This window comes from Marmota marmota, unplaced genomic scaffold, assembly GCF_001458135.2.
Source record: "Marmota marmota marmota unplaced genomic scaffold, marMar, whole genome shotgun sequence".
NCBI lineage: Eukaryota > Metazoa > Chordata > Mammalia > Rodentia > Sciuridae > Marmota > Marmota marmota.
Genome location: NW_025999932.1, coordinates 548,203 through 560,659, shown reverse-complemented (window position 1 = coordinate 560,659; position 12,457 = coordinate 548,203). Strand labels below are relative to the sequence as shown.

General features: G+C 59.7%; 2 protein-coding genes across 2 annotated transcripts in view; both read right to left on the bottom strand.

Annotated features, from left to right (window-relative positions):
- Grtp1 (growth hormone regulated TBC protein 1) overlaps window positions 1-3,322 on the bottom strand; it is a 33,547-nt gene extending 30,225 nt beyond the window's left edge. Inside the window, exon 1 of the mRNA XM_048800994.1 lies at window positions 3,210-3,322. Within this exon, the coding sequence (XP_048656951.1) occupies window positions 3,210-3,322 (113 nt within the window). The remainder of the gene's footprint in view (window positions 1-3,209) is intronic.
- A 4,337-nt stretch (window positions 3,323-7,659) lies between these two features.
- The window catches only part of LOC107140730 (collagen alpha-1(I) chain), a 5,729-nt gene continuing 931 nt past the window's right edge, over window positions 7,660-12,457 (bottom strand). The window contains exon 2 of the mRNA XM_048800993.1: window positions 7,660-12,451. Within this exon, the coding sequence (XP_048656950.1) occupies window positions 8,813-12,451 (3,639 nt within the window). The 3' untranslated portion in view covers window positions 7,660-8,812. The remainder of the gene's footprint in view (window positions 12,452-12,457) is intronic.

Genomic DNA, 12,457 nt, shown 5'->3' with positions numbered 1-12,457 from the left:
TGGGGTACCCAGGCTGAGGGGCGGTGCCGGGGGTGCCCAGGCTGGGGGGAGGTGCCAGGGGTGCCCAGGCTGAGGGGCGGTGCCGGGGTGCCAGCTCTTTAAGTAGATCTACGTCTTCCTGACCCTTTTTCTGGAGTCCTGCTGCCCCTGCACAACAGGGGCTGTGCCTTTGGCACCTTCAGCTCAGTCCCTGACGCCCAGCCCCTTATCCTGCACCTGCATCAACACCTCGTCAGACAAAGCTGTCACATACTTCACCCTGACTGACCAACTTCCCCTAAGACTGTGTAATGATTCAGGAAAACCATCCAAAGGCCCGAGTGTGTGACAGTGAGCACCTCCCTCTAGGCTTATCCCTATGGGTGGCCCCTGCAGCCAAGGTCTCTGTGCTCAAGAGACTATCGTCAGATAATGCAGCTGAGGCTGAGGCAGGAAGATCGAAAGTTCAAAGCCAGCCTCAGCAATTTAAGGAGGCCCTAAGCAACTTAGCAAGATCCTGCCTCTGAAGTATAAAAAGGGGTTGGGGCAAACTATGGAACCAAATTTGGTTCCTCTCAACAGACGAATGGATAAAGAAAATGTGGCATATGCTGTCATCCCAGCAACTTGGGAGGCTGAGATGGGAGAACTGAGAATTCAAAGCCAGCCTCAGCAAAGGCAAGGCACTTAGGAACTCAGTGAGACCCTGTCTCTAAATAAAATACAAAGTAGGGCTGGGGATGTGACTCAGTGTTTGAGTGTCCTGAGTTCAATTCCTGGTACAAAAAAAAAAAAAGTGGTATATATACATAATGGAATATTACTCAGCCTTTAATAAGAATGAAATGATGGCATTTTTAGGTAAATGGATGGTGCTGGAGCCAAAAAGCCAATCCCCAAAACCCAAAGGCTGAATGTTTTCTTTGATATGTGGATGCTAACTTACAATAAGGGGGGCTAGGGAAGAACAGAGTTACTTTGGAATAGGCAGAGGAGAGTGAGGGAGGGAGGGGATGTGGAGGCAGCAAGGACAGCAGAGTGAACTGACGTTATCACCTGTGTCCATATGGGATCAAGGACCAATGTGATCTTACATCATGTACAACCAGAGAAAGAGGAGTCTGCTCCATTATGTAGGATGTGACCAAGTGCATCCTACTGTCATGTAGAGCTAATTAGAACAAATAATAAGCAAACATACTGAAGAATGAAAAAGGGGGCGGGGGCTTAGAGGTTAAGCAGCCCTGGGTTTGAAACCTGGCACCAAAAACAAAACAAACCAAAAACACAAGCCTCAGCACAGACAGGGCAACACAGCACCCAGAGAAGCAGACGTGGGGCAGAGCAGGGTGCAGTCCAGGGGGCAGGGTGGGCTGGGCGTGGCTCCAGGATGGAGGGTCCTGGGAGAGGCTGTGGTGCTGGAGGGGCCCCTTCTCCACAGGAGGGTCTAACCTGGGCTTCTCCAGAAATTTCCACCAGGGCTGATCTTAGGACTATGAGCAATAGTCTCTGCAAAAGAGTCCCATGTAGATAAACTTGCTATTTTCGTGTCGCCCTGTTTACTTGGCCACTGGCGGGGAAGATACCATCCCTCCAGGTGCTGGACACCCCTTACTAGTTTTTCACAAACGTCTCCAGTACAGTAGTTTGAAGAAATGTGCAAACCAGGCCTCTGGCCTTGAGCTGGGCTTCACAGAGATGTCTGCATTTTTAAGATAAGTTACAAATGGGCTCCATGGTAACAGCTGGCAGGGGGAGGAGAGAGAGGGGAGAAGAGGCTCTCCCCTTCTCAGGTGTGGTCCTTGAAGAGTTAACTTGCCCAAAACAGTGAGAGAAAAAGCTGATTTATGTGAACTTCTGCAGACTGTGGACTTCTGAGCTCCTCCCCTTACACACTGGGTATAAAACTCTGAGACCCCCTGAACTCGGGGTTCAGGGGATTGATTGATTACAGCAGAAGCTGTGCCCTCTGAACCTGGCCGCAGCCAAATAAAACTGTGTCCTGCTGTCTTGGGTGCCTTGCCTCGTTTGTCCCTACAGCGGTGCCGGCTGGCACAACTTGTGTCCAAAGAACCACGAATGGTGCGTTTCAGTGGGTGAATGGCAGGGGATGTGTCACGGCTGGGATGTAGGTCCCCCTGAAGCTCTCATGCGGGACAAGGCAGGAAGGCTCAGAGTGGGAAGGTGGACTAGTCGGTCCCTGCAGGCAGGTGGGTTTGCCTCGGGTTGCGACTGTGAGCTGAGCTGAGCTCTGCTTCCTGGGGCCAGGCTGCCGCGCTGTCCCGGCCACACTCCTTCCCAGGAGGCTGTGCCTCACCGCAGCCCAGAGGAGTGACTGACCTCCGAAACCCTGAGCCCCAGGTGCCTTTCCCTCCTCTCACTCTTCTTGTCAAGATTCTGGTCAGAGCAACGACAAAGGGGCCTAAAACAGGATACACATTATGTTACAATAAAACACAATAGTTAAAGCCTCTATGGAGTTTGACGAGGACAAGGCGAGGCCATATCCAAGTACCACAAAGAGCGTGACCCTCACGTGCACTAGCAGGGACAAAGAGGAAGTCCACAGAAAAAGTAGGATTTGCCAAGTTTTAAAAAAATATTTATTTTCCACTTTTCGGTGGACACAACATCTTTTTATTTTTTGTTTGTATGTGGTGCTGAGGATGGAACCCAGCGCCGGCGCATGCCAGGCGAGCCCCTTACTGCTGGAGCCACATCCCCAGCCCTTGCCGGTTTTAAAAAAGGACTGTGACCTGCTAACCTCTGGCATTCCCGTGGCCCTCTGTGGCAGAGGGGTTCCCGCGACACAAACAGCGGTCCCGCGCAGGGACCCCCGCCTTTCCTGCCTGTCCCTAGGCGCCAGGACGATCCGGGGAGCCCTGGTCTGGGTTCCCCGCTTCTTCAGCCCCTCCCCATCTGCAGGAGCACAGAGGGCCTGCAGGGACCTCACCGCAGCTCTCCTCCCATACTTGGCACTGACAGGAGACTTTGTTCAGGAGGTGAACGCTGGCTCTCGCCTCCTGGCCTCGGGTTTGCATTTTCATTGGCCTCTGCAAGATTTATGGTCTCTGGCTCTTTCCTTGAGCCTCCCTGGCCGGGCCACGCCCGGGGAGAAGTGACAGACCGGCTTTAAGGCCAGACACTGGGTCCAGCGCTTGCTGCTCACGCCCAGCGCAGACGGGTGCCTTCCCCAACACGGAAGTCCTCCCGCGAGGGTTCGTGGCCACCGCCGTCGCTCGCTCCTCCTCGCTGCCCGGGGCACAGCTGCACTGTGCTGGTCCACAGCCGCACTCCGCCGGCAGCCCCGTGTCACGGCGTCACCGCGGCGCCGGGCCTCCATCGTGCGCCCTCTGCCGAGCTGCCCAGGGTGGGACCCAGCGCCCCGGCGGTCCAGCTCTTCACAGCAGGAGGGGAAGGGACGCGCAAACCACCGCGCCCGTCCGTGTCACCAGCCGGAGGCACCCGGATCCCAGACGCCCCTGCCGCGAGCTGCGCTGGCGACACGGCTGGGCCCGCGCCGAGGCTCCGCAGGCCCCGAGCCAGCTCTGCAGCGAGCGCTGCGCAGGACGGAGCTCGCCCGGCGTCCCCCCGTCCCAGGCGACAGCGCCCACGTCGGCGCGCGACACACGCCGACGGGGACCCAAAGCCAGGGCATCGGAGCTGGCGGCTCGGCAGGGCTCTGGGTCCTGCTCCCCAAGGCTCGGGAGGCGCTTCCGCCCGGCTCTGGGGACCCGCCTGCGTTCCGAGGAGGTGGCCGACTCGCCTCTACCGGCTCGGCCTCGTTCCAGCCAACCGCCGGGCCCAGGGGTGGGCAGCAGCCGACCTTCGGCGCGGGGCGGGTTTGCGCAGCCCCACCTACCGCGGGGCTCCGCGGGCTGGGCTCCGGGGACAGCAGCGCCCTCTGCTGGCCCCGAGCCAGAGGCGGTGGCGTGGCGCCGCGGGTCGCAGGTGCGGAGGGGGCGGTGACCCGGCCCACCCACCTGCGGCGCCCTACTCCGGGTGGCTCGCCTGCCACGCCCCCAGCCCAGAGACGGGAACTGAGGCCCACTGGGCATGGTCACTTAGGCGGAGTCACCAGAAGGGGCAGGGGGCCTGAAGCCTGTGGGGGCCAGGATCCTTGGCCACTGAGGATGTCAGCCAAGTGTGGTCCTTGGGATCTGCAGGCCGGCTTAGGGGGGTGCTTGCCGACTGCTGCCCACCAGGGACACCGCCCCCTCCCCGCGTGTATCCTACTCTCCCCTTTGTATCCGTGTATATGTAGCCTACTGTTGTAGGGGATTTTAAAAACTCCAAGTGGTAAGACACTTCATTTCAGAAAATTATGTTTTAAAAACAAATTTAAATGGCTTTATAACATTTTCCTGAATAACATGCCATAGTTTATTTTATCTTGTTAATGGACTTTCATGTCATCTGTGTCTTTATCTTGAATAATAAATACCACACAAGCAGGTTGTTTTTTTAATATTTTCATAAAAAAGTGGAATATTAATATGAGTCCTAAACAGAATTACTAAGTCTGCACTTTTTTTTTGGTACCAAGGACTGAACTCAGGGACATCCCACCACTGAGCCACACCCCCAGCCCTATTTTGTATTTTACTTAGAGACAGGGTCTCACTGAGTTGCTTAGCGCCTCAATTTTGCTGAGGCCGGCTTTGAACTCTGGATCCTCCTGCCTTAGCCTCCTGAGCCATTGAGATTACAGGCATGGGCCACCAAGCCCAGCAAGTCTGCACCTTTTATAGGTTCTTGGTATTTATTGCCAAATTGCTTTATTTTGAAAAAGAAAATCTGATGTTTGGTCCCATCAGCTTCACCTGTCTCAGCACATTCCCGAATGGGGTAGGTATTCCTGTTCCTTTAAAAACTGGAGCCTTCCTGTTTGATGGCCGGAGGCACACTGAACTCTCTTTGCAGGTCCCTGCCTGTGGTGGACATGTGGACCTCAGCTGCTAAGGCAGAAAAGGCCAAGTGTGCCCAGAAGTCTTCTGCTGGGTTACTGTGGGTGGCGCCCTGGATCTTCATTAGAGTGGACAGAATCCATCCTTGACTTAAGCAGAAAGGGTCCAAGTTAGCCAGGGAAGGTGGTGTGCAGCGGTAATCCCCGGGACTTGGGAGGCTGAGGAAGGAGGATCACAAGTTCAAAGCCAGCAACTTAGCAAGACCCTATCTTAAAATAAAAATTAAAAAGGGAGGATAAAAAATAAAAGCTGGGGATGTGGCTCAGTGGTTAAATTCCCCTGGGTTCAATCCTTGGTACCCTCCCAAAAATGGGGGGGGCACAGTTGCCTAGTCGCGTTGAACAGGCCAAAGGCTCTTCACTGGACTGAGGGGAAGGCCTCCAGGCTTTCTGCCAAGTGGTCCCTTCCCCTGATTCCCCTGAAACCTCGACACAACCAGGAAACCATCAAGTCACAAGCAGACCTCCGCGGGCCTAGAGCCTGAGCCCATTCCCATTCTGTCCCTTCCACGCGAGCTGGGGAGAAGCGTCTCCAGTAGACCGCAGAGGCCGGCGGGTGGGCGGGGCCGGGCAGAGAGCTGGCGAAGTGCCCAGGGTTGAGTGTATGTTGGTGCCCACGGCTCTAGAGCCAGGGCAGGAGGGCCTTCCCCAGCCGCCTCCCTGCTGAGCGCCCTCTCGGAGAGCGCCCTCAGCAGGCAGGCCTGACCACCAGTCATCTGCGACGACTGAGATCCGCAGCTTATATAGCGCCCTTAGGAGCCGGGGGAGGGGGCACGATCTCAGGCACCTTCTACCTTGTGCAGGCAAAGGGAGAGATTGTGACATTACACATGAGCATGCTGACTTCCGGCCCCCAAAGTCATCCTGGCTGTTCAGGACCCTCGACCTCTGGCCACTCTGCCCAGAGGGTGACCACTTGGCTCTGCTGATCAACACAACCAGAGAGCCTTTCTGTCTCCCCTGGCCTTGCCGGAGTTCCTCTCGCATCCGCAAAGGACCCGGGCCTCGGGCAGAATCCAGACCTTGGCTCTCCTGAAGCGCTGGGTCCTGCCGGTGTCCGGCCTCTGCAGCCGGAAGCCCACCCGTTTCTTCTCCTGACCCGGCAGCACACCCTGCTGGCCTCCCTCTGTGCCTCGGTTTTTTGTGTGTCCTGAATGTCAAGTGTGCGGCCTGCTGGTGCAGTGCGCCTGTGGCTTTCCTGTCTTGGCTGACTGAGAGAACAGAGGCCACCTGGGCTTTATTGGTGCTTTCTCTGGTCTTGGTTTCTCCAACAGATTTGAACATTCTTCTGTGCTGCAGAGTCATGGGTGAGGTGAGCACCCTCTGTTTCAAGCTGGACTTGGAAAGGCTGGGGTGGCTCGGTGGGGCCTGAAGCAGCTGTCCACAGCTGTCCAGCTGTCTCTCCACACCAGCAGGGTGCTGCCTGTGGCCTGTGCCAATCAGGAAAGATGCCTGCACGCTGCCCGTCCTGGGCACAGAGCTGCCTGGTGTCCTGGGGGAGGTGTCCCCTCCTTCACCAGCACACACTAAGAAGACTCGCACCCGTGCTGGGGCGTCCTGGGCAAGAGCCCTGCTGACCTCTGCCCTTCCTGCACCTCTGGTGGGCTCGCCCTTGCTCCCTGGCTGCTGCCTGGTGCAGCCCTTCACAGATACAAGGAAGAGATTTGTAACACACTTTATTTTTTCAGCCTGGGAATTGAACACAGAGCCTGCATGCTGCAAGAGTCCTCTGCCATTGAGCACATCCCCAATCCAGCTATTTTCTTTCTTAGAAATTATTTCTAGCTGAATGAAGTTAGTAAAAACTTAAAGGATATAATAAAATAAAACACATTTAGTTATTTTTTCTGACTCACCCATTTTAGAATTGTTTATATACAAAGAAGGAAATAATAAACACTGTGGATGGACACATCATTAAAAGATCGTAGCTTAAATGGCAAAGACACATGTGAAACTCTAACCATGCCTAACCTCACAGGGTGCTTGCAGAAGGGCAGGTGCTGACACATGGGGCTTTCAACACCTGGGGCAGACGTGAAGAGCTGCTCAGGGGTTAGGTGGGTTCCCCGGAGCCCTGCCCTCTTCCCCCCTGTGCTAAGGATGGTTTGCACCCCACCCTTCCACACCAGTGGTCTCAGCCTCTCTCCAGGGAGGAGTCCCTTCCCCATTCAGTGCTGCAGCCAGCAGTCCACTGATGTTGGGCTCTCCCACTGGCCTCCTTGGGACAGGCTCAGGGGTGTGGCTGGCCTCCGGCAGCCTGTGTCGAGGGCCAGTGACCACCTGCTGGCTGGGCGGCAGCCCAGCCCTGCATTCCGCAGGACTTTCTGGTCTGTTTAAAAATAGGGAGGTGTGGCTGCTGCTTATTTTTAGCGGGAACACTGGTGAATGTAGTATTTTTATCTCACTTCTGTCCTCACATTCTTTGGCAAAGGTTCCCCTTAACCTTTCTGAACAAAGGATAAATAAAGAAATAAGATAGATGAAATGTTTGCTCAAGTATGATGGGAGTGGCCCTGCACGGGTGCCTTGGGGCGGAGTGACCTCCTGACTCCAGGTGGCTCTCAGCTCCACACCAACAGCTCCCAGAGGCTGGCTGTGGCCTCCACGGGGAGCACCCTGCACTCCTGCTTCCTGGGCCCCGGGGCTGGGAAGCTCCCAGAAGCCAGCCCCAACACTGGTGCACACTCCCCAGGGGACACCACACCCCACGGCCCCACACGCAGCCTCCATGGGTGAGAGACACGCAAGGCCCAGGAGAGTCTCGAGGAGGTCCTGCCAGCTTCAAGTAGCACCTGCCTCTCACTGAACGGATGTTCAGGTCAGAAAATAAGAGAGATCGCCGTGAGCGTCCAGAGCCCTCTCCAGGGCCAGAGTGTGCTTTAGGACATTGCTCAGTTGCAAAGGAACTGAGCACCAAGAAGTCTTCACAAAGCAGAAATTGATTTCCACAGAGAAACCGGAGCCCTGGGCAGCAGGGCAGCTGCTGCCGCCTCAGCACCTCTGCGAGCCCCATGCTCAGCAGGTCCAGGCAGCACACGGCCTCTGGGTGGCCTGGGGCCTGTGTGCTGGGCCCCATTGGAGACACCGATGGAGCAGCTCAGAAGGACCTGCAGAGGGCACCAGTGACCGCAGGCAGGGCTGTGGCAGGGGCCTCCTTCCTCCCCACCCTTCCTCACATCAGCAGATGCTCCACCCTGAGGGCCCTGGGCCTGAGTGCACTCTGCCAAGGAAGAGGTGGATGGCCACTGGCCTGGCCCAGCAGGGCAGCAGGCCAGGGACAGCCTGGGGTGGCTCCTCAGGGCTGGCTTCCCAGGGACTTCCCAGGCCTGTGGGTCTGTCGTGGGAGCAGGCTCCAGCAGAACCCCTAATGTCCTGCCGTCCTGCTGGCCTCCTGGCCTCCCCCAGCTGGTATGCGCCCGGGCCCAGCAGTGGGGAGGTGCTGCCTCTCTTCCCACACGCCTGGCTCAGGTCACCAGCCCCTGCTCTGTTTTGGGTGCTTGGTAGAGACACGGGAGGGGAGCAGAGGGCGCCCAGAGTACCGTGAGAGGGCAGGGAGGGCAGCCCGCCGGGTCAGGAGGGAGCGCTGGCACATTCCCAGTGACAGTGCACATAAACACAAGGACCTCGTGAGGGCAACAGCTGGCACCTTGCTCTTCTGAAAAGGAGCCTCAGAGCCCAGGGAAGCAGTCGGGGCCTTGGGAGGGACAGGCCACATGACCACTCCTCTCCCAAGATCAGGGGCCTGGGCAGGAGAGGGCAGGGTGGACAGTCTGTGGGGGATGCGCACAGCACGTCACAGGCAGGAAGCACACCTCAGCCCCGTGCTGGGGGCTCGAGGTGGCTCATGGCGGCTCATGGCCAGGCTCACTGTGGGGCTTCGAAGGTATCGCTAGCCCTGAGCAAGGTGGGCCTGAAGGACAGATCGAAGGCTGTCTGGTTGCTGAAGCTCTGGGCTTTATATTTTGCCAAGTGCCCTGACCTCCTGTGAGGCTCACCCTCTGACAGGTCTCTCTCTGCCCCAGGTGTGTTTGGGAGCCCCGTCTGGGCTGGGAGTTGGGGGGCTGGGCAGCCCCCAGCATCAGGTGGGGGCTGGGCAGAGCTGCTCCTCCCTGCAAGGGGCCTGCTTCCTGGGGTGGGTCGCGGGGCCCTGGGGCTCCCCTGGCCACTGACCCTGTGCGTAGGCCTCTGGGGTTCCCCACAGGCCCCTGCGGCACGTGCTCTGTCAGCTGAGCCGTCAGGCTGCCCCCAGGCCTGGGACACCATCCCACTGACCCTTCCCTGGGTGGTCAGGCTGCAGGACCCCCCAGGCGTCCCTGAGGGAGTGGCTGGGCTCCTGTCAGCCTTGGGGCCACCTTCCTGAGCCAGGTTCCTCACCTGCCTCACTGAGGGGCCCAGTGGGTGCTCCTGGCCCCTGGCCCTGGGCTGACAGGGCTTCTCCATGGCTGCTGCCCTCTGTCCTCCTGCCTGGTCCTGAGCAGCCTGTGCCCGGGACTCTGCTGCACACAGCCCAGCCTTCTCGCCCCCTGGTGCTGCCCCTCTGTTTCCAGAACCATCTGGCTCTTGAGTCTGGTGTGGCCTCTCGTGCCCTGTGACACCCTCCTCTGGCTTCCCCACACGTCCCTGTGTGGGCCCCAAGCTCTCTGCCTGGCCAGGGGCTCTCTCATGGGCAGGCTTGGCTTCCGGCTCTGGAGCTGGCCGGGTGAGGCACGAAGGGGCAGATGCCACACCAGCGAGAGTGTGTGCTGCGGGTGGGCGGCCCCCTCCGTCCCGGGCCTGCTGGGCCAGGGACCCTGCTGGGCTCCCGCATGGTGTGGGACGACAGGCTGCGTCCCTGGGCTGGGGACCCCCTCCCGTGGCTCTGCCGGCTCGGCTCCCGGTGCCCACTGCTGCATTGTCCTGTGAAGCACCGAGCAGGGCCTCTGCAGGCGCGGGGCAAGCGCCCAAGGCCTCCTCTGGCCCAGCAGGCACGGGCACCCCTGTTGGGGGCCGCTGCCCAGCCCTCTCCTCCCAGACGCCCCCCTCTGCAGTTCGGCTCTTGTGCTTGGAGGACTCGCCGGGGGTCAAGAAACGGTGCCCGCCAGGTTCTGGGGGCCAAGTCTCTCCCAGGAGCCTATTTCCTGTGGCAGCACAATGGTGAGCCGACTGCACTCTGTGTTCCTCTGCACCCTTCCACTCTGCCCCAGGACCGTCCTCGGGGTCCCCGACGCCCCCCAGCAGTGCTGTCCTCTTCTCAGGGTCCTGGGCGCTCCCGGGTGGTGGTGGTGCCTTCCTGTCCTCGGGGTCCCTGGAGCTCCCTGTAGGTGCTCTCCTGTCCTCGGGGTCCCTGGAGCTCTCCGTAGGTGCTCTCCTGTCCTCGGGGTCCCTGGAGCTCCCTGGAGGTGTCTTCCTATCTTCAGGGTCCCTGGAGCTCCACTTAGGTGTCTTCCTGTCCTCAGGGTCCCTAGAGCTCCACTTAGGTATCTTCCTGTCCTCGAGGTCCCTGGAGCTCCCTGTAGGTGTCTTCCTGTCCTTGGGGTCCCTGGAGCTCCCTGGAGGTGTCTTCCTGTCCTTGGGGTCCCTAGAGCTCCACTTAGGTATCTTCCTGTCCTCGGGGTCCCTGGAGCTCCCTGTAGGTGTCTTCCTGTCCTCGGGGTCCCTGGAGCTCCCTGTAGGTGCCCTCCTATCCTCAGGGACCCAGGCGTCCCCTGGTGGTGCCCTCCTGTCCCCTGTAGGACTTGGGACCTTCCCTCCAGGTGCTGTGGCCCTGCAGGCTCTGCCACTGGGCTTGGGTGGCTCATCTAACAGGGCCAGGCTCTTCTTGCCCCAATCATAGTGGGCATCTTCCTGGGCAATCCCCAGGGGCGGAGCTGCCTCTGCCTCGGGACCTTTGCTGTCTTCCTGCCCACACAGGACTCTCCTGTCACTCCTGGTGGGACTCTCAGGTCCTCTGAAATCCTGGGCAGGGGCTGCCACGGCGCCTCCCTCCCTGGAACCCGGTCCCTGCTGGCTTCCAGAGGTGGAGCAGGTGCTGTGTCCTGGAGGGCTTTTCCATGCGCATGGGGAAGAACCAGGGTGGTTAGGTGGGGGAGGCTGCTGGCAGCTGAGCTCAGGAGCACCCTGTCCTGAAGCAGTTCTGGGGTTCCTGCCCTCACTGGCACTCACAGGGCTGTGTGTGCTCCCCTTCCCAGCAGGGGTACCTTGTGGAGAGTTGGCCGTCAGGACCGTCAGGAGCGGCTGTTGGTCCCCAGGACCCACGGGGGCAGTGACCCTCGGGGATTCTGGGGATCCTTGCTTAGAGGTCCTGCAGGAGGGGCTCAGCCCCCCTGAGGCCAGGCCAGCCTCCCTGTCCTCAGTGGCAGGGGGACCAGCAATGTGCCCTCCTGAAGCCCGGGGCCGCCTGTCCCCGCCCGGCCACGTGCTTTGCAGAGGCCCTGGAGGGGCTGGCATTTCGTGGACCACTGGAAGCCGCACGGTGATGGGTGGAGACTTCAGGGCAGGCTGTGCTCGCCGTGCAGCCTGGACTCTGGGAGCGGCCAGCGGGGGGATCTGAGCTGCTGGCCCCTGCTCTGGGAGGTGCCTCTGGGTGGCGAAGAGGGGCTCTCTGTCTGAGGCTGGGAGCGAGCTTTCTGCTTCGTCCTCAGAACTGCACACGGTCATGATGACATCAGGGACCTCCCCTGCGCCCTCCTCTTTTAGCCCCCAGGGGTGGCCTGCTAGCCCCTCTGCTGTCAGCCCCACTGTCTTGTCCCCTTCAGCTGGCCCAGCCCCCCTGGGTCTGGCTGGTCTGAATGGGGGTGACAGGGGCATGTGGTCAGGCAGGGCTTCCCGGGAGGCCCAGGCAGAATCCTGCTGCGGGATGCCCTCGGTGGGGTTCAGAGCCAGGTGGCTGTCCCTGGGAGCGGCCACCTGGGTCATGGAGGACTTTGAGGGCTTTGGTTGTCCTCTGGGCTCCTTGCTCAAGATCCCTATTCCTGGCATTTTGTCCCTGCTGGGGTCTGTGTCCTCTGGGTCCGAGGACATGCTGATGTCTCTCCTGGGCCAACGCCTGGACTCCAAGTGACTGACTTTTGCACAGTGAGACAGCCAGCTCTGGGGGCTGCAGACCACCGTGGCTATGCTGAGGGCCGGCAGGGGCTCGGCCGTGCAGGCCAGAAAGCGGGCAGGGGGTGTCCTGGTACAGCTGATGGCCATGGTGGTGGTGTGGAGCACCCGTAGCTCCGGCCTGTGCGTCTTCTTCTGCAGGCTCCTCCGCCCCTCCCTGTGGAGGGGCAGCAGGCTGGCCTCTGAGCGGAGGCAGCTGCTCTGCTCAAACCTCTCTCGCAGCTGGCACAGGATGGTGCTCCTGCCCCCAGTCCTTGGCAGGAGGCCCCGGGCGGCCCCAGGCTGCCGGCCAGGGGGCTCCGCTCCTGCCTCCTTCTCCTTCTTCTCCTTCTCCTCCGCAGCCAGGAACTTCCTCAGGATGCTCTTCACGGTGCCCTTCCCACCAGGGGGGCCCCAGCGGGGCTTCTCCCCAGCCAGGCGCCTCTGGCC